General features: G+C 37.0%; 1 protein-coding gene across 1 annotated transcript in view; it reads left to right on the forward strand.

The window, feature by feature from the left end:
* Positions 1-17: 17 nt before the first annotated feature.
* BORA (BORA aurora kinase A activator) overlaps positions 18-27,141 on the forward strand; it is a 30,921-nt gene continuing 3,797 nt past the window's right edge. Inside the window, exons 1-11 of the mRNA XM_045838962.1 lie at positions 18-320; positions 1,216-1,382; positions 3,225-3,331; positions 6,666-6,711; positions 9,958-10,039; positions 14,318-14,383; positions 14,944-15,000; positions 15,409-15,635; positions 16,197-16,329; positions 19,004-19,614; positions 25,909-26,040. Coding sequence (XP_045694918.1) covers positions 1,233-1,382; positions 3,225-3,331; positions 6,666-6,711; positions 9,958-10,039; positions 14,318-14,383; positions 14,944-15,000; positions 15,409-15,635; positions 16,197-16,329; positions 19,004-19,614; positions 25,909-26,040 — 1,611 coding nt within the window. The 5' untranslated portion in view covers positions 18-320; positions 1,216-1,232. The remainder of the gene's footprint in view (positions 321-1,215; positions 1,383-3,224; positions 3,332-6,665; positions 6,712-9,957; positions 10,040-14,317; positions 14,384-14,943; positions 15,001-15,408; positions 15,636-16,196; positions 16,330-19,003; positions 19,615-25,908; positions 26,041-27,141) is intronic.

Raw genomic sequence — 27,141 nt, forward strand, 5'->3', positions numbered from 1 at the left:
CGCCGGGCAGGCTCCGCCCCTCGCGCTAGTCGCCGGCTGGATGCTCGGTTGATTTTGAATTTGGAGCGTTGTTACTCAGCGCGGAATGTGAAGCGTGGAGTTGCCATTCGAATGTGGTACGCCGCCTCGGTGCGATTGGCTGGTTCGCGGACAGCGGTATGACGCGGTTGGCCAATGGTCCGCAAGCCCGAGCCCTCTTTGGCGTAAGACAGCGCGGAAGCGGGGAGTTAAAGAGTCTGTGCCTGTTGTGGGAACAGGCTTGGCCCCTTCGGAACGCTGGAGTGGCCTTTGGGGGACTTCTTTTTTATACACACCATTAGGTACGTTCTTTATAGTTCCTGGCTCTTCCCCTGTGTCGAATTGGAGAGTTCGCTTTTCCCGGCTTCGGACCCTCGTGTCCGCCAGCTCCGGGATGAATGGGAGGACCGTGAGAGTGTGCAGGAGTAGGGAGGGACACTAAGAAAGAGTAACAGCGTGGGTTGGAGGTGACACTGGCGTGAGTGTCCTTCTGTGCTTTTCACCCAAGGGAGCCAGCTGCACCCTTCCAAGAAGTGGAGACTCGTTTTCACTAATTGTAGCCCTTTTCTACTGGAAGTAATGCAGCCTCGCCTTCTACCCTGGGGTTCTCAACGAAAGGAGAGTGTTTTAAGGAGAGGCAACCGTAGGCGGTTGATTTCCTACCCCTAATCGGTCATACTTCCTTGGCCGCAGTTAATTTGCCAGAAGGGCACGCGTGCACAAGGTTTATGGTCTCTTGTCGCAAATACATGTTTAGTAAATGCAGTTTGATAAGGGAATTTGCTGGGATGTTAGAAGGATGTCAAAGTGTTGAGAGACTTGATATAATGAACTAAAAGCTAGAGGTATAAGTCCTTTAGTTGGAAGGAATTTTCTGCCTATTGTAACATTTAGTTACCTCGAAAGCAGACCTGAACTCATTCACTTTGGTTAACTGGTACTTATAAGAAACTTAAGTTCTCTGAGCTTATTAATTGTACAAAATGATGTCACTAATACCTTTCTTTAGTTTTCAAGGTTATTTGGAGGATCATTTGAGAAAATATGTGATTTCTTTTGTAAGCTATATAGAAAAGCTCCAACAGCATTAGGTTTTGAGTTAATTTTTGTAATGATTGTTGAATACATTTTAATTGTCAAATTGAATGTCAGTGGAACTTAGTAGTTTCATTATATATACTTCTGATTTCTCTTTAGCTTTTTTTTTCTGTGCTATGGGAGATGTCAAAGAACCAAAAATGCAAATAACACCGGAAACTCCAGGAAGGATCCCTGTTTTAAATCCTTTTGAAAGTCCTGGTGATTATTCTAATCTCCATGAACAAACTGTCTCCAGTCCTGTTTTTAAGTCAACAAAATTACCAGTAAGTTACTTTTAACTAGTGTTTACAAATAATTTTAAGTATAAATATCTACAAGGTAAGGGGTTACCATGGAGCTTATATTACTTAAAATGTGCTTTTTTCATTGTAATGTTCATTATAATCTAGTGGTTGGGCAAAAAATAAGTTAGCTAGAAGATTTTTTTAGTTAGCATTCCTCTCTCTCTTTTTTTATTTAATAAATAACATGTTAGCTTCCTACAATTGTGCTGTCTATAGTTGATATATCTACCAATACCATATTAGAGAAGAAGCTATGTCATCTAATTGTCTATTCTCGTTTATTCAGCAAACATTATTTGAAGGCTGCTATGTGTCATGTACAGTGCTAGGCATAGAGGTTACACTGTGAACAAGTCAGACCATTACTAATGCAGGGGTCAGCAAACTTTTTTCTGTCAAGAGTCAGTCAGTAAATATTTAAGGCTTTGCTGTTACAACTACTCACCTGTGCTTGTATCACAAAAGTGGCCATAGGCAATATGTAAATGTATAAACTTGGATGTGTTCCAATAAAGCTTTATTTATGGGCACTGAAACTTGAATTTCATGTAATTTTCATGAAATGCTAATATTCTTTTGGGTTTTTCTCAACCATTCATAACTTGCAGATTGCATAATGGGATAGACAAATTAGGACTAAATTAGCAACTTCAAAAGAATATGACAATGTGCTGTGACTAGTGGTTAAGCATAAGGGTGCTATGGAAGGGAAAGTGTTCTTCTGGAGATTAGGGAAGGCTTATTTTTCCTGTTATTGGCTACACTGGAGAATTTCTTTTGAAGTCTGATCTTTACATCTAGTAAATTATCTAGAAAACAACAATATGAGCGGTTGTTGATGCATTTATGCTACATGTTCATATCAGCCTTCAGCAGATTTGCCCTAGAGGAAACTTTTAGCTATACAGTTTATATTAAGTCATTAATCTGACTGCACTTTTAATTGAATCATATTAAATCTTATTTATATATTAGTCTTAATAAAAAAAATGGAATGATTCAACTTAATCCTCAAAGCCAGGTGTATGGCATCTTTGGTTGTTAAACCTGAATTTGTCAAAAGTATATTCTGACTTACAGTTTACGATTTGGTTAAGAGTTTTCTTTAGTTAGATAGTTGAAAGAAAGGGGGCACTGGTTACCAATTATAGTTACTTTAAGGATCAACTATTTTATGAGCTTTTGAAGGCACTTTTGTAGTTAGGATTTTAATTTTAGTTCATTCTTATTGAAAGTAAATACTTTTGGTAACTAAGAGTTTTACCTTTACTTGGCCATCACCGATGAGTGTTGATTGTAGAATTTCTTTTTTTTTTTTTTTAAGATTTTACTTATTTATTTTTAGAGATGGGAAGGGAGGGAAAAAAAGAGAGAGAGAAACATCAATGTGTGGTTGCCTCTCGAGTGGCCCCCACTGGGGACCTGGCCCACAACCCAGGCATGTGCCCTGACTGGGAATCGAACCTGCGACCCTTTAGTTTGCAGCCCATGCTCAATCCACTGAGCTACGTCAGCCAGGGCAATTGTAGAATTTCTATACTGTTAATACTCTACTGTGATTTACCTATTATGTAATTTAAAAAATCACCCAGAGACAAGAGTGGATATTTTAAAAGAGATACATACAATCAAGTAAATTAGTTTGTTTGACTACCACTAGCCATTTAATTTTGTGGCAAAATCAAATTTAAAAATAAGAGGCATAAGATATTTTAATAATATAAACAAACATTCACATTATTTTTGAGGTTGACAGTGGTTAGCATTTTGATGAATTATTTCAGTTTGCTTTTATTCATAAGCTCACTTTCTCTTATCAAGACCCCAGGAAAATTTAGGTGGTCTATTGATCAACTAGCTGTAATAAATCCTGTAGAAATAGACCCAGAAGACATTCATCGTCAAGCCTTGTACTTAAGTCGTTCTCGGTAAGTTTCCCCTTCTTGCACCAAAGTGTAATAACATACTCTCATGTGAAGAGAGAAGGGAATTCCTGAGTTGAATATTTTCATATGTAATAATATAAAGGAGGAAAAATTGTAATACAGATTTATCTTATCTAAATGAAAAGTAAGTTCAAAAACTACACCCAGAAAGATCCCCTTGCTAACAGTTCCAAATTCGGGTAGGAGTTCTCCTCTTTCAGAGATAACTTCTCCCTCTGCTACTCATGGGACAACTCTGCCTCTTCAGCGCTTGGAAAAGGGAAGGGCGTTTTGAAATCTGTACCTTTCTACATGATTGTGGCTTCTGCCATTGAATCGTTTTGTTTTTTGGGGGGTATATGGTAAAGCAAAATACTGTTTCATGGCCACATGCATTTAGGGAAGCCTAAAAATCCGCTTTCCAGGTTAAGACACATTGAATGAAAGGGTATCTATTAGCAACAAAGAGGGCTTCCATAGACTTCATTTGTCTTTGACATAGGACACTTGGGGATCTGAATTATAATGTCTTGAATCCAACCTAGTGATCATATTAGCCTTAACTTCATTGTTGATGTGTTCTGTAGGTTTCCAAGCACTAGTACGCCTCTGACTTACCCTGCTTAAAAAAATCTCATGTAATGAGAACATGTACTGTATTTTTCGGACTATAAGACGCACCCCCCAAATTTGGGAGGAAATGGGGGTGTGTCTTATAGTCTGAATGTAGCCTACCTGGCTCACTGTGGTGGGGGGAGTGGTGGAGCAGGGTCACAGGTTATTAAATATTTTACCACATTTTTTGCTTCAAATTTTTTTTCCCTATTTTCCTCCTCTAAAACCTAGGTGCATTTTATGGTCCGGTGTGTCTTATAGTCCTAAAAATATGGTACTTTTTTGGTAGAACAGACCAAGTTTTTTGTTACAAATTGCAATGTTTTTTTTTTTTTTAAGATTTTCTTTCTTTATTTTTAGAGAGAAGGGAAGGGAGAAGAGAAAGAGGGAGAGAAACATCAATGTGACAGAGAAACATTGATCAGTTGCCTCTCACACAGCCCCAACTGGGGGCCTGACCCACAACCCAGGCATATTTCCAGACTGAGAATCAAACTGGCGACCTTTTGGTTTACAAGGATGACACCCAACACACTGAGCCACACCAGTCAGGGCTGCAGTGGTCTGTAATTACAAATTATAAATAACAGTTTTATTACTAGTCTGAGGGACTCATCAGTTTTATAGTCTAATTTTTAACTTGAGAAAGTTGAATACTGGTATGATCAGCTTTTAATTTTTGGTCGTAAGATACATTTGTTGTTTGTCCAAAATAATTGGTAATCGTTTATCTTTAGAATTTAGTCACACAAAGATGTACACATGTTGAGATACTCTCGAAAATATTTGTCTGGCTTTTCTATCCCTTCCACTCTTGGCTTGGTAACTTGATGACCATTCATTAATTAATTAATGTCCATCCAAAGGGAATAGAATGCAGAATGAGCATAAAAGGATTTTCACTTAAATTGAAATACTTTTGAAAGAGAAAGTAAAAAGAATATCTAAAAGCAAATGAGTCACAAATGAGACTAATTTTTTATTTCACACAAACTATATGCTTTATTTTGCCTCTTTACATATTCAACCATGAAAAACTTACCTATTAAGTCAAGAGATATTCACTGAGCCCTGAGGCACGAAAGGAACACTGAAGAAGTACGTAGAGGACATTATTCCTACCCTCTAGAGTCAATAATGCCACTAACCAAAGTTGTGACACAACATTGGTTATACTTACTAATAAATGACATATTGTCTGGGCACATTTATGAATCTTGGTGTATATCAGTAGATATAGGGTAGGGGTAAGGAGGGGTTAAAGACCCTGACTTTAATTTACTAATGTAATTCAGTGAATGATTATGGCTTCTACCAAGGTTAGTGAGTAGAGTTTTAAAACAGGTTGATTCATTCCTAGCAATGACTTTTGATATCTCTTCTTATGTAATCCAAGTTCCCTATATCAGTGCTTCCCACCCTTTTCATGCCATGCTATGCATAAAAAAATAACCCTAAGGCATAGTGGTGTAAACAGAGGAATCTTTCCATACGGGAGGTCAGCAGTCCACAACCTCGTCTCCTCTAAGAATGCATTCAGGGCATACCTGTAACCTATATGCGTCATGCTGGTGTTCTGTAATATACACATAATGTCAGGATACTGTACCCTATGTGAGTTCTTAGGACCTGGCATGATCTGGCCCTACAATATTTTGCCAAGCTGCTTTTCCCTGCTTTTACCTGAACATTTCAGGTCACTGGAGTCCCTCTGATGAAGCAGCAAAAAGTTTCTGAGTGGGGTGATGCTAGATCAGACCTCACTAACGCTATGTGCTAGTATTATTGTACACCATCATTTTGACCTGGTTCTGTTCGTGATGAGATGAAGAGAATTGAGTTATCCTCAAAATGGCTGTTGTTTAAACTGAGACATGGGGATTATCACTGAAGTCTTTCTCATAATTTTCTTATTTGAAAAACCCACCTGATTTTAGTTTCTGAAATGTGTGCATTATTACATAAGCGTTATTAACCATAAACATATATATATATGAGAAAAGATTTTGAGATTAAAAAAGTATCTTACTAATTTATTGATGGAAGCAAATATTCTTTCCTGGAACAGATTAAAGAAGTGGTTCTACAAGGCTAACTGCCGAGTCCTTTGGCAAGTATATGCCTTGTGCCTGAGACCAGACATTTTATATTAAATCACACAGCTGATCAATTTCTGTAATTATAATCGTGTATTGTACCAAGTGAAAAGATTCATTTGGACAAAGTTTTTTATTGTTGGTATTTTATTTCATAATTAATACTTTTGTCTATTCAGTTGTCTAAGTGATAGTTTCTATTTCAAAGTAAGAGTTGATTCTAAAAATATGACTGATAAACTTGGTTATAATTGAAGAAAATGAATTTTTAGATTTCTGTAGAATGAAATACTTATTAATTTGCTGTGATTAAAGGATAAAGTTTATTTAACTTCCATTATGTTAATAGCAACTTTTAAATTATTACCAGTTTAAACATTGTAAAAGAAAATATTATTCCCTTCAAACTGTGAATGGAATAAGAGAGTTAAGCCTAACAGTGCAATGCTGAATATCTAAATAATATCATTAACTAAATGCAAAATATTCCAATTTTTCTTTTAAAGTAAGCTTAACATTTGTCAGTTTTTAAAAGAAAGAAATCATTTCTTTGAAAGGTTATTATTTTAAATGTTCAATCAGCTGAAATAATGGCCTGGTTATTTTTCTTCTTTATCTTTGTATAGAATAGATAAAGATGTGGAAGACAAAAGACAAAAAGCCATTGAAGAGGTAACTTAAAACTGTTACTGATCATTAAACCAGTGAAGCATCAATTTCACGTGCATGCCACCACTTTTAGGAAGACTTCCTTCAAATCCTTTCCTGTCCTAGCTCCACACCAACCTGCCTGTCCCCAGCTGTACGAGTGTCCCTCTGTGCTCCTGTAAGATGGATGTTTTCCAGCTATTCCAACGCCTCTCATACTTATCTACTATTGTGATCGATTTAGTGATTTTTCTCCCCTAGACTGAATTCATTTTTGGCCAATATTGTGCTTCATTCATCTTTTCATTCTCAGGGTCTAGCAAGTTTCTGCCTTCCTTGTGCCTTCAGAATATTGATTAGCACAAACTTGTGGAGTTTAGGTAGAGGAAGTTGAATGGTTTTAGACCTGGAAAATCCAGACTGGCTTTGGTAATGGTTTTCTCTTTTGATGTTGTTAATACTTTGGATTTTTAAGACAGTGTATTTCATGAAATAAAATGTCTCACTGATAAGTAGAAAAGGTGTTTTACAAATACAGAGGTTTTTTTTTTTAATACAAATTATGAGCTAAGCTTTTCATTTTTGTTTTTCTGCAGAGCCCTTCTTAGAATGCAAGTAGGGGCTATCTGTCTAGCTACTTTCTCAGAGCTTTCTCAGAACTGTTCCATGGGAACAGTTTTTATTTTCCCTTTTCCCTCGGTAGCCCTCTCTACCCACCTCTATTCCTTAGCTATATGCGGCTCTTCTGTGCCCCAAGAGACTTAGCTGCAGCCTGTTCAGAGTTCTGGCCCCTTCTGTCCTTACTTTTTCAGTGTTGGTGATGTCACCTTGTATTTAAGATACAGCCTGTTTCTTCAAAAATCATTTCATGTGCTTTACTCCAAACTTTATCTACTTAATCTAACTTGTAATTCAAAATGTTCATTCTGATCCAATCACTTGCGTCCTCCTCAGTTGAATATTCTCAGACTCTTTCCCATTTTCCAACATTTTAGAAAATATGCTTTCTTTTTAGAATCTTCAGCTTTAAAAGGAAATTCAGCAGAAGACTAGGAAAATGAAGTCAGAGTGAAGATTAGGGTCAATGTATCAAACAACTTAAAGTTTTTCATGTACATATTTAAAATAGAATAAATACACAGTAAAAATAAAAAGCTCAAACTGCAAATAAAACATATCAGATGAAAACCAGGAGCCTCTTGTTCTCCCACCCCACTTTCTATAAGTAACTACTGTAACAATTATACTGTCATTAATTTTATGCATGTAATAGCACATGTCCTTTAAATGCAGGGTCCGGCAGAAGCAAGGCCTGCTTGAGTGTGGTTAGTAGGGTAATAATATGGGTGTAATAATTTATCGTTTTAATTTGAACATTTCACTTAAAAGGTCATATGGTATGCTTGAGTGTGTTATGTTACAGAATTATGTGCTTATGATTTGAAATAGAAGATTTTGTAATAAAAAAGGGGCATTGTTTGTGGTGGACCCTGTATTTTACACATGTAGGATCATTGTTCTCATACTCCTTTGCATCTTAATTTTTTTATTTCCTTATTATCCGCACACACCAATTTTAGTAATACCATAGTATTCCATTGTATGAATGTATCATAACCTAACTCAGCCCCTATTGATATTTGTTTAGGTTGTGTTCGGTGTTTTTCTATCACAAATAATGCTTCAGTGAACACCCTTGTACGTATATCTTTGTATATTGAAATGGACTTGCTAAGTCAGAGGCTTTGTGTTTTTAGTTTTGGTAAACCTTGCCACCTTGCCCTCCCAAAGGCTGGTGCCAGTTTTTTTCCCAACTGTATTGTGATACTTCCTGTTTTCTCAAATCTGCAATACTGGTTGTTTTCAACCTTTTAATTCATGCTGCTCTTACTACTTTAAAATTTTATCTGCTTATTTGGATTTGTATATGTTTCATTTTGAGTGAACTTGTGCATGGTTTCCTAATTTTAGAGGTCCTTTCTATTTTTTTCTGGGATTATCTACTTCATAATCTTTGCCCCTCCCCCCTTTTGCATCTTTTCCTCATGCATTCATAGGTAGTTTAGTCAAGGAAATTTGTTCTTTGTTATAGGTATAGCAAAATGTAAAGAGAACATTCTGAGTTGCCCCCAAAACATAGAAAGGGAAGGGGAGAATGTAGTATGAGGCTTAACTTTACATCTAGAATGAAAGAGGAAGACATGTATCCAAATCCTCTATCTCCTTTTGAAAATATGGTGGTGTGTTTGTGTAACAGCTGGCTGTCTGGTTGTGGGAAGAATATGAGTTTTAGTGATTGCTGCTATTTGTGATGGAAATATTCCAACTGTGGCCAAATTTATGTTACTCATGTTCCATCACTGAATGGGAAAAGAACTGCAGGTTAGACCATTGTATAAAGGAGTTCCACTGTGCAGATCAAAAGACATAACCTCAAGCGTAGATATTGAGAATGTAGTAAAATAGTAGCAAGCGATGCTTTTGAGTATTTATTACTTGTATTTTTAATATAATTTATTGTAAATTTATATGATTTTATTTTTTAATTTGAAAATATTAATACACAATTTGATTTTCTTTCAGAGAAAAAAATGACAAACCACCAAAATTACATTGCAAATTACAGAAATAATATTTCTTTAGATTATATTACCATCTAGAGTTAGCCAACATTGAACATACTAACTTTGGTCCCAATTTCTTTTGCATTATTTAACACTGTTTGTTTTAAATTAAATTTATTGGGGTGGCATTGTTAATAAGATCATATATTTCAAGTACACATTACTATGATTCAGATTTGCTTGCAGCTTATTTTATTTTTAACATTAGCTTTGCGCACAATTCCTGAAAATTTAATAGTTAGATCTTGAGAGCCGATGCAAGCCAGCTCCAGCACACCACTCATACTAGCTTACTTGTCGGTGTCTGTCTCCATTTACTCCATCCTCTTCTTCCTTCCTTTTGTCATTCTCCCTCAAATAAAAGGTGGGGAAGAGATTATAAGTATATTTTCTGTGTTTAATGCCCTACACATAATATGCAAGTTTCAAATTTAAGTGGTTGATTTGGAGTATTAAGATTTCTCTTTATATGTACTTTAAATTTCTCCCATTTCACTTTAGATCATTTGTACTTTTAAGTATTAAAATTTTTAATTATAACTTGTAAGTCGGTATATAGTATTTCTGATGGTTATTTGGAGTTAACACAGGTACTTTTTATATTTGAGGGGAATTTATGTCTAACTGTATGACTTTAATCTTATAGTTTTTCACTAAGGATGTCATCGTACCCTCTCCTTGGACTGATCATGAAGGGAAACAGCTTTCAGAGTATCATTCCAGTAAATGTGAGTGTGCAAAAAAATCATTTGAATAAAAATCATAAAATTATAAAACTCCATGAATGTGAAGTGACATATAATGAAGTGTTAGTTTACCTGGTTTGGTAAGGAACTTGCTATAATTTAAATTTAGGTATACCATAGGATTTAACTATTTAAGTATTAGAATTCAAGTTTGACTTAAATGCACTGAATTTGGGATTTTGGCCATTCTATTCTGAATTTAACTTTTTCTCCATGACCATTGTGAATATCACGTATAATGATAGTGATAGAGGCTCTGTAGATGCAGAAGTAGTTGGTACTGAATGTAGAGCTAAGAGTTATTACTGACTTTTGCAGTGATTTTGAAGGTTAATTTTTTAAATGAAATCCTTAAATTGCTTTGCTTTTTTGTTAATTTGCTGATTTCTTATAAAAGTAGAGGAAGGATGGACACTTGACCTCTGGGACAGTGTAATATAGCTGATTATCTGCAAAATTAATAAGCAAATTGAAGGGCATGCCAGTAATTTTGAAATTTTTTTTACCTCCAGGAAATAGTTATATTTGCTCTCACTATCCTTTGAGTTGTAAGCAGTGTTCAGATATTACTTTGTGTACATGCATCCCTCATTTCAGTGGGATCGCCCCCTCTTCTACGTAGCGAGCGTTCATTATGATCTAAGGGTAAGGGAATATTTGTTCCATTCTTTATCAAAACCACAACAATAATGGGTAGAACGGACTGAGCACTTCCCATGTGCTGGGACAGTGCTAAGTGATTTCAGTAATTCTTTATAGAAATTTATATGAGGTAAGTGCTATTATTATCCCCATTTTATAGGTGAGAAAACCTAGTTTTAAAAAGGTTAGAACGCATGTTTCAGGACTATAGATATGATCAAAGTAAAAGAACCTGGATTCGAAACTAGGCATCTTCATTTCAGAGTCTGTATCCTCAGCCATTACAAGCTATGATAGTGGATGTAGACCTCCTGCTACTGACTATAAAACAGAAAGGGTGACTTGATCAACTTATTCAATCTCTTTAGACTTCGGTTTTGTTTATTGTAAAATAAAGGGGTTGGACTATAAGGTTGTTTTTAACGCCCCTCCCAGCTCTAAAATTCTATATCCAAGTTGATATTTTCTTTTCTTTTTTTTTTAAGGTTTTATTTATTTATTTTTAGAGAGTGGGGAAGGGAGGGAGAAAGCAAAACGTCAATGTATGAGAGATACATCTATCAGTTGCCTCTTGTGCACCCCCAACTGCGGACCTGGCCTGAAACCCAGGCAAGTGCCCTCACTGGGAATCGAACTGGCAACAGGCCAGCACTTAATCGATTAAACCACACCAGCCAGGGCTCCAGATTGACATTTTCATAGACACCACGTTTTCCCCCAAATTCTTTAATTTTTTATTTTTGAAGAGGTGAGTTGACCTTCTTATGTGATCTTTTTAATAAAATAATTTGTATATATTGAGTATCCTGTGTTAGTTATAGTGATACAGGATCAAGAAGATGCGAAAAATATGACAGCTTCTGTGACATGCTGATCTAGTCCAGCCCATGATGACAGAGTGCAGTGGTTAGTGGGTGGGTTCCAGAGCTGCACTGTCCAGTGTGGTGTTGGGAGACAATTCTCTGTGTCTCACATTTCTGCACATGAAGTGAGGAGTGATACATACAGGCTTGTTCCCAAACTAACTTTTCAAGGACATTTGAAGTATGAATGTCCTTGGAAGACAGAGATAGTGAATCTCTCCAGAGCAGAGAGTAGGCTTTGTGTCTTCCTCTGGAGCAGGTTTGCTCACAGCTTATAAAAAAAATGGGATTTCCCACAAATTGGCAGTTATAAAATAATCACGAGGTTGTAAAGTACAACATAGGAAATATAGCCAATAATATTATAATGATTATGTTGTATCGTGGGACTATTAGACTTACTGGGGGGGTCACTTCATAAATATTTAACCAGTGTGCTATACATCTGAAACTAATATATGTTGAATGGCAACTGTAGTTAAAAAAAAAAAAAGAATGGGATTTCCCAAGTTTAGGGTTCCTCGGCTGTGATGAAAACCCACTGTGTGTGCCACATCCACCTGGGCTTCATGTCACCTCCTTTGGACTTAGGGGTGAAGGGAACTGACGTGAACATGAAGCTTCTGCACCCTGCCGTGCTGGGAACAATGAAGTTCTGTGTCTTGACCCACAAGTCCCATGTCTTCAGCCTCCTTAGAACATTGACACGTTACCTTGTCATCATGCAAGGAGGGTGAAATCTCAGATTATTCAGTTCTTCACATACGGTAACCACTAGCCAAATGTGGCTTTTTAAAGTTCAGTACATTTAAATTATACATTTAGACTCCTTATCACATTGTTCACATTTCATGTTTAAGGTATTTGGATTCTAACCTAAAAAGCAAGGACATTATACAGGGTTTTCAGCTATGGAGTGCCTTGTTGGCATTTGCCTTATAGAAGAAGGTCGTGCCACCTTGATAGGGATCCTGGCCAGCAGGATCCGTGTGTGATCCATGTGTGTTGTGGCTGCTGTGAACAAATACAGACTACAGAAGTCCTGTGGAGAAAAAGGGGATGGTGCTGCCACTCCCTAAGTGAGAGAGAGGGAGAGAGGGCTCTGGCCCCTGCCAGCACAGGCTTTTATTGCTTTTCTGGGTACATTAGTGGAGGATGGTCCTCATTTACTATGCACAGATTCCTGTAGATAATTGATTACCTTTTACAGATAACAAAGGTAAGAATGTTGCTAATTACTTAAAAGAGAAGGATGTTGCAGACCAAGGGGAAAAGTGGTTGAACCAGTTACACTCCATACTTGGGAGGTTTAGTACAGTTTAGGAAGTTACAGTAAGCTCTTACTGCCTCAATTCAGGGTGAGGGCATTTTAGCAAAAGCAAGCCTCATAGCAATCTAGGTATAATGCAGCCTGATTCACCAAGGGAAAACCTCTCAGTGGGTGTGGTCCTGTATGCCAGCTCGCTCCCCACTGGTTTTCCATGTGAGTGCTGAGTTACATTTCCATGCCGTGAGACCACCTACAGCAAAAAATGGCATTTGAATCTAGAATTTTATTTTTTACCAATTCTGATAGTATTTAGGAGGAGACTTTAACTTATTTATCCACCCACCTACTTACTCATTCATCTATTTACTTATTTAGGTTTCTTAGGTTACTGGGATTTATTCTATTATTGTATTTTAAGCTTTCTGGGATGTTTTTTGCCTCCTTGTTTTTCCTTTTTTTGTTTTTGTTTTTTGCTTATATTAGTTATTTTTGTCATTTTTTTAACCTGGTGATTTTCAAATTATAAAGCTTAATATTAACTTTCAATTTTTTCAAAAATTATTTGCAGCTATATTTTGACTCCTGTTGTGAAAAAAAAAGAACTTGGTTTTATTTATATCAAATTTTAGGTTTTCTCAAAATGATCTGGCATTTTAATTCAGACAATTTATCTGAACCCATTTTTCAAAAACATTAAGTGACAGAGGAGCTGTTTGAGGATGACTAACACTCATCCAGCCTTTCAAGCTTGGTATCACGGAGTGCAACCATGCTTTCCTTCACATGTCACGGTATTTTGGCATGTAAAATGCTTACCCATGTTTTTGGCCCAAACTTTCAGGGGAAAAATCTTTTGTTTTAATTTTTTAATTCAATTATTTATTTATTTGTGCTTAGATTCTTGTTTTCTGTATTATAAAGGAATTTTAGCATTTATTTATGAACATATGGTACAAGAAATTTTATGGAGCAATTACAAAACACAAGAACAGGTACAAGGTATTTCAGGTACTACCCATGTATAATGCACATCCTTATTTTTCCCTCAAAATTTTGGGCAGAAAATGTACATTATACACAGCAAAAGATGATACTTGTTGCCTCTTTATTTGCTATACAGTAATAATCCTTCAAGTTTTATCTTTGTGTTCCCTCAAAATTAAAAAAGATAAACTTAACAGAAGTATGTCACATTATGTACTTATATATGCAGATTGGTTTTTATTTTTTCTTTTTATACAATTTAAATTATTTTATTGTTCAATTAGAGTTGTCCATATTTTCTCCCCACCCCCTCCAAACCCACCTGCCTCCCTTGCTTCTACCCTCTGCCTTGGTTTTGTCCACATGTCCCCAGACATTGGTTTTTAAAATGTAAAATAAACGTTTCCATTTTGTTCTTTTTTTTTTTCACTGTGGAAAAAGTAACCCCTAAAGTAGATGAAGAATATAAAATGTAAGATTTTTACTTTAAATGTTTTACAGATGTTAATGTAAATAATGAATCTCCAATTGGAAGAAAGCTGACCATCCATTCTGAGAAAAGTAATGGTGAGTATGAATATATTCTGGAAAGATGTATGTTCCACATTAAGATATATTTAATTTTAAATTCAGTTTATGTAGTGACACTTTACTCTGGAATTGGAGTTGTGTACTTTTAATTAATGAGCTATATAAGAGCTGACTTTTAAAAATAATTAGAATAGATACATCAAGCCATGTTTTAAAAATAGCAATAGTATGTTGTTTGTTTTTTGGGGGGTTCAAAGCATAGAAATTGCTTTTTAGTTTTGAAGATCTATTTTTTAATTTGTTAATATTGGGAAATTTATCCCCAAATATGGGTTGACTTCTCTTTTTATTCAAATGCCAGCAGAACAGCCAGGAGTTAATTTGAGCCATTTACAATTTATATCAGTGCTAGAAAGTATGGGAAACCACTTACAGGAAGGTGACATGTTATGCAAAACAATCCATAAATGAAATAATTGACTTTGGCTGGAACATTGTGGGAAGGTGTTTGATTGGGAAGCGCATGGTAGATTGTATGTGATATGCTTGCATTGATTTATCCATATGCTTCTATTTTTTTATCTGCTTGTTTCCAGCTGCTTGTCAGACATTGCTGTCTCTTCCTGTGGATTTTAATATAGAAAATGTATTAGGTAAGTATTGTATTTATTTAAACCTTTAATAACTTAAAAGGTTTTGTTTTAATGGCTTTTTGTAAATAGAAATGCTTCTTTCTATAGAAGTCAGGGAACTAGTCTGAAATCTCTCTCCATTTTTTTAAATCTGGCCTAAATTAGCCTTTTTATCTTAGTGATCTTTTCTGTAGACATAAACTATTTATGCAAACACCTTACTGGTGTTACTTATAATAATAATGAAGCACTCAAAAAAGAAGGAATAATTTCAGATTTTAAACATCACATAATGTTATTAAACTTTGCTCTATTGAAACCAATTCAAACATACAGTGTATGGTGGTTTTGGAAAAATCATATAACTGAGGTGTAATTGTTCTTCAAAATGACTAGCTTTGCCTTTTGCTCTGTTAACATTAAATGTAGGTGACTATTTTAGAGCCGATGAGTTTGCGGATCAATCTCCTGGAAACCTTAGTTCTTCGTCCCTCAGAAGAAAGCTGTTTTTAGATGGCAATGGAAGTATCTCTGACTCCTTACCTCCGGCTTCTCCTAGAAGTCTTCCCAGTAGTGCTCCAACATCACTCGAGGTTTTCTATTCAATAGATTTATCTCCTGTTCGGTGTAGGAGTCCTGTGCAGACGCCAAGTTCGGTAAGGAGTGTGTTAAAAAGTGGCTGGTTATTTTCTTATAGATATAATTGGACTTTGGTGCCCGTATTGCACTTGAGAAATGGTTGCCTTTCAGGTTTTATATTTCATAAGGATTATATTAGTTCACATTTTCATTATTCAGGAATGTTTTTGGTTATGTTTTACAATTTTGCATTTAGAGATACATGGGATCATCAAATTTATCGTGTGTCTCAAGGAATTTCAATGTAATTTGTTCACTGATTTAAGATTTTCAGTGTGACACAACAGGATTGGCATGGATGAAGTAATTTAGTTAAAATTTTTCATGAACAGCTGCTTAGTATGAAATATAGTGGTTTATTTAAACACTGCATTTATATTTTATATTGACTAACAGATTCTGTTTGAAAATTTTTGTAACAATTTTCTCAGCTATTCTTGTTACAAGATGCCTTGACTTGGCATCTTTACTTTAGGGAGATCAAAGTTTATATGATCTACTTTATAAATGTGTTTTGAACATGAAAATAAAAGTTGAGGAAGAGAACTGTATATTTTAATTATTTGTTTTTATCATAGGGGCAGTTTTCTTCTAGCCCTATTCAGGGTAGTGTGAAAAAATACAGTTTGGGAAGTATAACCAATCCTTCACCTATTTCTTCACCCACTTTCTCACCAATTGCGTTTCAAATAGGAAAAGCACCTCTTTCAGGTATGTCTCATAATGTAATACCTAATTTAAATTTTTAATCAATTTTTGTTATTATAGAGGCTCTTTTTAGCTTGTTCTAACCTTTTAAAATTTAGAAACTTTTTTTTTTTACAAAAAAGAATAATTTACCTATAAAAACAGATTCTCAGCAAAGTTGTACTCTAGTGTTAAATACAGGTCATTTGATTAGCAGTATTTATATCAGGCATTCTCATAAAGGGAATCAAAGAAAGATGGCAATTTTAGAGATAGGTTGGCTGGGGGTATGCTTTGGTTTTGCTTCTCAACTGTAGGTTCACACTTTGGCAATCAGATTTCATATTTTGTAAACGTGCATGTGTTTGAGTAGGGTTTTTAAAGCAAATGTAGCATGGGGAAATTTATATATTTCACTTTGCAGTATGTCAATTTCTCAAAACCTATTTATAGTAAAGACAAGCAGAAAACTGAAAATGGTATTTTTTGTTAGTCCTTCCTGTGAGTGTGTTTGTACGTATACGGAGGGTCACATACACACACACTCACACAGTTCTCTGTCCTTTTTTCTTTACAGAGCATTTTATTATGCGTACTTTTGATAGTTCATTCAAGTTATTGATTATTGTCTATAACCATGAATTTGAATCACTATCTAATATTCCATTTCATGGATGTATTATTTGTTTTCAACTGTTAGTAAACATTCAAATTGTTTCTAATTTTTCAGAATCATATAACTCATGATTATCCTTGTATATAGATTGTGTTATTCATATTTATACCCTTGGTTAAATTTTCAGAAGTGGAATCATTTGGTCAAAATGGGTGAATATTTTTAAGACTTGATGAATTTTGTCAAATTTACTTCATGAAAGGTTGTACCAATTGAAATTTTCATCAACAGTTTATAAGAAAGTCAGTTTCTCCCCATCCATAAACACTGGTATTATCATTCTTTTTGAAGTTTGTTAATTTGGTGCATTACAAAAAGGTCTCTTACTGCTTTAATTTTTGTGTCTTTGATCATTATTACAATGAGTTCTTTTTGAAGATGGCCATTTATTTTGGGGTGAGGGGTTATTACTAAAGCGAAATTTCCCAGTTAACGTTATTGGACCTCATTTGACCACAAGTGGCTGAAAGCGCCGAAGACCAAACTGGATAAGAAGGGCAACTGCATTTCACATATCTGCAGCTACCGATTTGTAGCTGTCCCCTGGCGTTTCCAGTATCTTCTTTGCATATGAACAGTGTTGTTATAATAGCAATATGCTCGTGAGGAAATAGTTCTCAGGTAGTGTTAAATTAAATTTTATTTAATTTATAAATAAAATTTATTAAATTAAATTTTATTTAATTTAAAAAGGTAAAGTGTCATAGGAATTCTTTTTGGAGAACCTCGTCTTATTGAGACATATTTGTTTGTGCTACAGGGTTTTTTATTCAGTACAGTTTATGTTCAATATTATTATGTATTAGTTTCAGGTATACAGCATAGTGGTTAGGCAGTCATGTACCTGACAAAGCGTTCCCCCCAATATTTCCAGTACCCACCTGGCACCATAAGTCGTAATTACAGTATTACTAATTTCCCTGTGCTGTAATTTACATCCCTGTGACTGTTTTGCTGCTACCAATTTGTACTTCTCAGTCCCTTCACCTAGTCCCCCAACCCCTCTCCACTCTGGCAACCATCACTCTGGTCTCTGCATCTGTGAGACTATTTTTGTTCTGTTTTTTCATTTATATTGTTCTTTACATTCCACATATAAATGAGGTAATATGGTATTTGTCTTTCTCTGACTGGCTTATTTCACTCAGCATAATACCCTCTAGGTCCATGCATGCTGTCATAAATGATAAGATTTCATTCTTTTTATGACCAAGTAATATTCCACTGTATATACATGTACCACAGCTTTTTAAGTCACTCACCTGTTGCTGGGTACTTGGGTTGCTTCCATGGCTTGGCTGTTTGTATATAACGAAACAAAAAGACAACCTACTGGATAGGAGAAGATATTTTCCAATGATACATCCAATTAGGGGGTTAATGTCCAAAATTTATAAAGAGCTCATATAACTCAATACCAAAAAGTGATGTTTTTATCCAATTAAAAGATGGGCAGAGGACCTGAATAGACAGTTCTCCAAAGAGGACATACAGATATGGTCAGTAGACATGAAAAGACACTCCATGTCACTAAACAGCATAGAAATGCAAATTAAAACCACAATAAAATATCACCTCTCACCTGTCAGAATGGCTCTCATTAATAAATCAACAGACAAGTGTCGATGAGGCTGTGTAGAAAAGGGAACCCTCGTGCACTGTTGGTGGGACTGCAGCCTGGTGCAGCCACTGTGGAGAACAGGATGACATTTCCTCAAAAAATTAAAAATGGAACTGCCTATGACCCAGCAATTCCACTGCTGGGAATATATCCGAAAAAACTCAAAACACTATTTGAAAGAATATATGCATCCCTATGTTCATAGCAGCTTTATTTATAATAGCCAAGATATGGAAGCAACCCAGTTGCTATTGTTTTTAACAACAACATTTCACTTCAGTAAACAACACAACTGTTCATAGTAATCTGTTCTTTTCTGCCGTGAAACATGATTACCATTTAGGAATGGCTTTCCCATTTTTATGATTTTACAATTTAATTTTTCCCTCCCAATCTTTTAGAACAAAGGAAGATTACTTTTCATTCTCCTGATGCGTCATCTGGAATAAATGCAAATGGAATTAGTAATCCATGTATCAGAAGTCCTTATATAGATGGCTGCTCACCTATTAAAAATTGGTCTCCTATGAGACTTGAGATGTATAGAGGTGGTACTCAGTATCAGACCTCACTGATTCGAATACCTTTTACCCTTGAGGCTCACAGTGAAGATGAAGAAAACAAAGCGAATATTCCTTCCACAGACACCTCATCACCTGCCATGGACACTGCTGGAGCCCACCTGCGGCAGGTGGACAGTGCCACCTCTCCACATGGCACACGTTTAGTAGTGACCTCCCTGTCTGTTACACAGAATCAGTCCAGTGCTTCTGCGGAAGTCCTGGCACTGCTGCAGGACGTTGAAAGTGAGAAGGAGAACAACACTGTGGATATGGTTGACCCTGTAGAGATAGCAGATGAGAACACTTGGATTAAGGAGCCGGTGGATAATGGGAGTTTACCCATGGCTGATTCTGTGAGTGGGATCGCCTTCAGTATTGAAAACTCTCATATGTGTATGTCACCTCTTGCCGAAAGCAGTGTCATTCCTTGTGAAAGCAGTAACGCTCAGGTAAAGTATGTTAATACTCTGTAGTCCTCTACTTGCTTTCTTGGTTCACTAGTCTTTCTCTTCTATGATTATGGTAAGAAAGGAAATGCATTAAATGTGAGGATTTTAGCATTATATAAATTTTTTTAAAAATATCAACACTAGGTTGATATCAAGAGGGTTATTTTCTTGTGACTTGGATTTGTGATGCGTGTTTAATATTCATAATAACTGATATTTGTTTGGAGTAGGAAAAGATGAGAGCAGAAAGAATCAAGCAGCTCTGTTTTTACAGACTTCGGAGTCAGACGCCTTCTCAGGATTCCTCTCTCTTTCACGTGGAGCTAGTGCCAGAGGAATTCAGTTTCTTACACAGCATTTGTATTCTGAAAATACAGTAGTTTTGGGTTTTCCTTTTTATTTAGGGAGAAAAAGAACTGAGCTTAGAGCACTTCTGTGAGGGTTTTTTTTGTGCTTTTCTGTTTTAAAATATGTTTTCATAACCAGCAGTTCCAATTTTGCTATGTCTATCAATGGGAAAGCATGATTCATTTGACAGGTGGACCTCACAGCCAGCACTTACTTTCAGAAAGACATTTGTTCCATTAATTGCCATATTCTTTGAACTGAGAATTTTGAAAGAACTTTAAAATATCAGAACAGCAGTTCTTACCTGCCATTTCGTAGTAACAATAACATTTAGGTAGTTCTTACTATATATGCCTGCTGTAGTTCTGAGCACTTTGTGTGTGTCAGTTTGTCTAATCTTCCCAACAGTCCTGTGAAGTAGCTGTTCTGTTATTATCCCCCTTTTACAGATGAAGAAACTGAGGGTCAGACAGGTTAAGTAAATTGCCTCTTTAGCTAGTGAGTAGTAGAGCCAAGACTTGAATTCTGGCAGTCTGGCTTTAGAGTCCTTGCTCTTTCGCCCAAGTTTGTACTGACTCGTGACACACCTAACACGTGCCCTGTGTTCCAGCGTGCCGGGCACTCTTCGTTCCTTTTTCACACCCGCCCCCTGCTGCTCTGGTGCTGTCCACTTGGGCCTGCTAATGTGTGAAATGCATGACAGAGCGTTTCTAAGAGACCCCAAATTACCGTCTTTTGCTCATATTTTCACACCTGAATTGTATATCCTGACTTCTAGAATCGTTGCTCAAAAAACAAAAATCCACTAGACTCATTTTTACCAATTTAGCTTCTAAATTTGTTTCCTAAATGTGAAAGCATATACAGTCAAACTTGGCTTTCAAGGTATTGTGAACTCCTTTTTCTCACTATATTTATAGCTTTTCATAGCATTTATAGAAGAATTATAGAATACTTTATTGAAATACACCTTAGTCACCCTCCCCATTGGAAGCCTGTATCACTACTGAATTGCCATCTACTGTGTCTGGACCTGAGTACCTGCAGGGGTATTTCAGTCCCTTTTGGGACTTTTCATACCATTCACGATAAGTCTTTTCCTTGTATTGAGCTAAAATGTGGTTCACTTTTACCCTTTGGGCCATATGATAATAGTGCCTACTTTTTGCAGATCATTTTGTAATAGTTTAAAAACACTTTCTTACGTTCTTATTTTCCTGCTACAGAGGTAGCTTGCAAATTCGAAGACAGCCATATTTTCCCAGGACCTCTGGACTTGCTTTATGATGATGGGTGGACATCCATGTGTTGTACACACTATCATCCAGGAATCCCTTCACCGTACTAGGAATTCCCTTTACCTCTCCTGTGGTCTATACTGTTTTCTGTATCCCACTCCTCTCTTTCCTGGTTAATTTCTCACTTTACTGGAACACAGTTTTTGGTAGCTGCCCAAGGAAGAGTACATTTTTCAAGATACTGCATGTCTGATCATGAATTCTTTATTCTGTCACATTTGAGATTTGGGAAATAATTGTCCTTTAGACTTTGAAGGCATAGCTTCATTGATTCTGTTCAGTATTGCTGGTGAGAGATCTGAAACCAATGTGACACTTAATCTTTTATGTATGATCTTCTCTTACCCCCTCCTCTGGAGCGTAGGATCTTTTGTCTGCAGTGTTCTGAAATTTCAGTGATTCTTTGGTGTGGGTTTCTTATTTGTCCTGGGTACTCAGAGGGCCCTTCTGATCAGTAGACTCATACCCTTCACTTCTTGGCCCTTTTCTTGAATAATATCAGATTTCTCCTATTATTGTCACTGTTTTCTCTGGAACTCCTGTTGATTGTCCAGTTTTGGGAATTTTTTTTACTATTTATCTCCTTTCCTCAGTTTTATATAATAACCCTTCTGGATTTGGGGTTTTTTTTGTTTGTTTGTGTTAGTAGTAACTTAAAAATGTATAGCATGGCTGGCAAAGGTTGCGTGGTCGGCCTTCTCCTTACTTTCCAGCCTCCTTTTGTTCCCTCCAGTCTCTTTGTTGCAGTCACACGGCTTTCCAGAGTTGTGACTAACCACGTTCCCTCTTGTCAAAGAACCTTTGCACACAGTGTGGAATTTCTCCTCACTTTACCTGCTTAAACCCTACTTATTTTTTAGTTCACACATTAATGGTCATATCATCAAAGGAGCCTTCCCTGGTCACACTAGCCAAGCCAGGCTCATGATTATGTGCTTTCCTGATTCCATGGACATTTTGCATTCTTGCCAGTCAGACTGCTAATCCAGCGATCATGTGTTTTTGTTTATCCCACAAGTTATTTTAAAAAAAAAAAAGTTGGTATGTAATAGTTACTCATTAAATATTTGTGGAATGAAAGGCGAATGAATGCATAGATAAGTTCAGCCAGAACGACCTTCGCAGTGGGAACGGTGGGCCAGGGTTTGGAATCCTGAGAAGCAGCTGAGCGGTAAAGGCAGCAGAGTCTCTGAAAGGGAGCGAGGACCGGCCAGAGGGCAGAGGGCCCTCTGGGAAAGCAAAGTGTCGTGGGATGTTTTAAGAAGGAAAGAACACTTAGTAGACACACACCTTGATTTATTGTTCTTCATGGATATTGCATTTTTTTACAAATTGAAGGCAAGACCCTCCATCAGCAGAAAGATGGCAACTTGCTTTGCTGCGATGCTCACTTTTTTGCAGTGGTCTGGAAGCAAACCTGCAATATCTTTGATGTATACTTGTACCCTCAAAATAAAAGCAAGGGTTATAGGGCTTGAAAAGTGGCTGTTGGATTAATAACAAGAAATTGGTGAGTGAGCAGCCTCAAGGTGGGAAGGTAAAAGGTAAATGGAAAGAAGGTAAAGTAATGAAAACACATATGTAGATAACTCTTGGAAGACCTTAGATTTAGGACAGTTAGTGGAGAACGTTAAAGTCCAAGATCTTTTGTGTTTCTTTTTTTTTTTTTTACTTTGTTTTTACTTTAGACAGGAGAAACTAGCCTATTTAAGTAAGAATGGGATGAGAGTTAAAAGAACAAAGAAAACTAGGAACTGCAGGATGATTATTTGTAATAGGTACCAGTTATGTATCTTTTCAAGTACCAGACACCAGACCACACATTTTTGGGTCAGAATCTAACCCTCAGGATAACTTACAGTGGATGCAGTAGATGTCATCTGTGGAACAGTGATTCATTTTATACGTGAGGGAGCTCAAGTATGCAGGATGGGATGGAATCTGGGGCTCTGCTGGGAGGATTAGCAGAGGTAGCCCTTCCACTTCTGTAAAAGAGGGCAGAGAGCAGAGACGGGCATGAGCACAAGGACTTGTAGCTGGGGTGGGGGTGGAGAGCTGGCATGGCTTTAAAGAACCTGGGGGATGTGGGCTTGGGGAGATGCAAACTGAAGATTTTGGTTTCTTTCCCAGCTGTTTTATAAATTTAAGTAACTTCTTCGAGCTTGTTTCCTCTTCTTTAGAAAGTGGGGATGATAATTGGACTATAGGATACCATGGCCGTTGTGATTAGAGTTAATGTGAGCAAACTAACAGCGCTGGTTTTCAGTCAGTGGTGGGAGACCGAGTCCTGTCTGAAAAGTAGCGAGCAAGGCGGGCAGACGTGAGGCCGAGAGCCATGAGGGGAGGGCTACAGTGCTGAAGCCAGGCTTCAAGGACACGTGGTAAGCCACTGTTGTCAGCTGCGAACCTGGAAGGCTTTTAAAGAGCCACATCTGATTTATGTGAGAGAAAATAAATTTAGTGACATTGTGTAAGATGACTGGCAGTAGAGACAGCATTGAAAGGCGAACTGTAAGAATAAAAATGTTGGAATCAGAACTAAATTTGAATTAAAGTTAGTTATGGGCTGTGGGGTCTTAAGGCAGGTTCCTCTTGACAGTGAATGGAACATGACTTTTCAATTTTTTTGAGCATCTCTCAGCTTTCACGTGGTACTGATGCCTGCCTCTTTGCCTGTGGGGAGTAAGGACATGATCTGTGTTGTCTGGTTGGTACATAGAAGGCATCGACACTAGTCGTAGTCTAGGGGAGAGCCAGCAGTCAGCCACCATCTTACGGGCTGCCCGTCGATCCTTTTCTTCCGCCAGAGGGGGAGAACGACTCTTACGTGCCTGACTTACTCTCTACTGTACTGTTAACTTTTCCCTTGATATAGTCAGTTAAGTATTTAGTTTTGAGTTATGTAAGCTGGTTGTTTGGCCCTGGTGAATAATAAAAGGAAGAGTAATTGGCAGATTCTCTGGAGGCAATCTGATAATTACATTTTTGACCAGAGAGCTGCTGAATGTTTGCAGCACAGGGTGTTTCCCCTGGGATGTAATAAAAGATTCTTCCATTACACGTCACAAGGGTCTTGTTCAAATGAACATGACTCCGTAGTGAACACATACACATCCATTCCTGAGAACTGGAAACATCTTCCTTAAGATGGTAGAATGACAGAATGCACTCTCTAGGCTAGTCTGATATGTGTGACGGTGGCACAGGTAAACACCTTTTCCTTCCCTCTGCCCGATTTGCAGAAAAGGACTTAATCCACATAGGGTTTGCGTTAGGTGCTCAGCACTGCACAGGTAGATGCAGTGTGTGTAGTGGACGGGGACTTGGGAGCCTCGGTCTTTGCTATCTCATTCTGCCTGGCATTGTGAAAGTTAACCTTTCTGAGCATTAGCATCCTCACCTGTGAAGTTAGTAGGGCTGGAGTAAGGAGAAAATAAGAATAGTATGATCTTGAGTGCCATATAGGGACCTGCCACTTTCTTAGGCTCTCAATAAATATATGGGGGGGGGACATCCCCCAAAATGAAATTTATAAAAAATTGTGTATTTATTCTCACATGTTTAAACTTCAGTCACCTTCAAAGTACTCTCCCTTTGACGCAGTACACCTATCCAGACTTTTTTTTCAACTGCTCAAAACAGTTTTTGAACTCGTCAGTTTTGATGCCTTACAGTGCTTCTGTCATTTTTTTGTTTTACCTCTTCTTCATCAGCAAAACCTTTCCCTTTGAGGACTTTTTTTCATCCAGGGAAACAAAAAGTTGCTCAGGGTGAGATCAGGTGAATAGGGAGGGTAGGGTATGGCAAGTCATGTCATTTTGGGTCAAAAACTAGTGAGTACCCAGTGTGGTGTGGACAGGTGCACTTGTAAGTCACCCATCATGAAATAGGCAAATGTGTTGAATCTTCAAAACAAATTCACTGAAGGCGGACACAGCCTCTCACAACAATGCCAGCTAGTACACTGATACAGATGGGTTCCTAGAAAAATCACCTAGCAGGGAAGCCTGTACTACAAAGGTGTCCACCCTCCAGAAGATATTCTGGGGGGGGGGGTCCCCCCCTATGTACAAAAACCGAAGTTTGCTACAATCCCATTTTTTTTCTTTTGCTCTATTGGGTATAATGATGTATGTATACTGGAATGCTACAATTTCAATGAAATGAAAATTTGAACAGAGAAAGGAGGGAAGAAAGAGAAGAGGAAGGAGAAGGGAAGAGAAACATCAGTTTGTTTCCCTTATTTATGTATTCATTAGTTGATTCTTGTGGGTGCCCTAACTAGGGATCAAACCTGCAACCTTAGCATGTTGGAACAACGCTCTAACCATCTGAGCTCTCCAGCCAGGGCTGAAGAACCTGTTCTATGGAGAATTACCTTTTATGCTTATATATTACTTTTAAATTTCATTCAATATGATCAATACTAAATATTACATTAGTTTTCAGTTGTGAATGATAGTATAGCAATTCACTTAAATTTTATAATCTTATATGAATCATATTTTGAGCACATAAAAAATATTTTATAAATATTGTTAATTTACTTATTTAAACATTAAAGCTCCTCAAAATAAATTTTGTGGATGAGTTTACTAGTTTGCAATGTTATCCTTAGTGTGTTTCCCCTCTTCCTCATCCCTGTCAGATGGATAGTGGCTACAACACACAGACTTGTGGAAGCAATATTATGGATACGGTTGGAGCAGAAAGTTACTGCAAAGAAAGTGATGCACAAGCCTTGGAAGTTGAGACCAAACCTCAGGTTTTTAATACAAAGGTATGGAAACAACAGAAAGCCTGATGTGGTTGTAGGTTGTAAGTGTTCACTAAATGTGACTTTTTTGTTTTGTTCCCTCCATTTTGCTTGAAATTTTTGTTAACTATTGTATTTATACCTCATTCTTCAGGTCATTTAAGAGCAGAAGGTGATTTTTACATAGAAACACTGCGTTTTCCTAACTCTTCTGCTATGACAGTAAAAGAGGTCGGAGAGGGAGTTAGTCCTGCTTTGGAACTGGTACTTGAAGTCGGTTCCCTAAAACTAAAAGCAAGTGGGATATGGGGGGTGCCAAAGAGAAGGAGAGTCAGAGGTTTTTTGCCCCTAATATTGTTTCAAAGCTAAACAAAGAATTTTGATTAACACATCAAATTAAGAACACTAAAGTAAGGGATCTTAAAATCCAAAAGCATTTATACATTTTTAGATACTGAATGAGAATATGTACCTTATATAATAGTTATACCTTGTACAAAAATATATTGTTAATGACATTTACTGAACCTTCTAGGTAGGATGGTTATAACTGTATATTCACCTTTGAAGAACCCATCAAAATTTTAGGCACTAACAGAATCTTTTTTAAATAACTTTTTAAGATTTTATTTTTAGGGAGAGGGGAAGGGAGGCAGAGAGGGAGGAAAAACATCAATCAGTTGCCTCTCACACACCCCCACCTGGAGACCTGGCCTGCAACCCAGGCATGTGCTCTGACCAGGAATGGAACCAGCGACTTTTTGCTTTATGGGATGATGCTCAAGCAACTGAGCTATGCCAGTCAGGGCAAGGGAATCTTTAATTTTTTGTATGCCACTTTATAATGAACACAGTAACAATCAGCAAATGTGCTGCTGAACATAACTCTCCAAAGGAGAGTAAGATTTAATACAGAGCCCACCTTATTTTCTTTCCCTTTCCCCCTTTTGTCATGAGATGGGGCCATAGCTGTCCATTTAAAAGATACAGGAAGCACATTTTTTTTAAGATTTTATTTATTTATTTTTAGAGAGGGGAGGGAGAGGGAGAGAGAAACATCAATGTGCGGTTGCTGGGGGTTATGGCCTGCAACCCAGGAATGTACCCTGGCTGGGAATCGAACCT

The sequence above is a fragment of the Phyllostomus hastatus genome, unplaced genomic scaffold, assembly GCF_019186645.2.
Source record: "Phyllostomus hastatus isolate PE091 unplaced genomic scaffold, TTU_PhHast_1.1 phas_contig_29, whole genome shotgun sequence".
Lineage (NCBI taxonomy): Eukaryota > Metazoa > Chordata > Mammalia > Chiroptera > Phyllostomidae > Phyllostomus > Phyllostomus hastatus.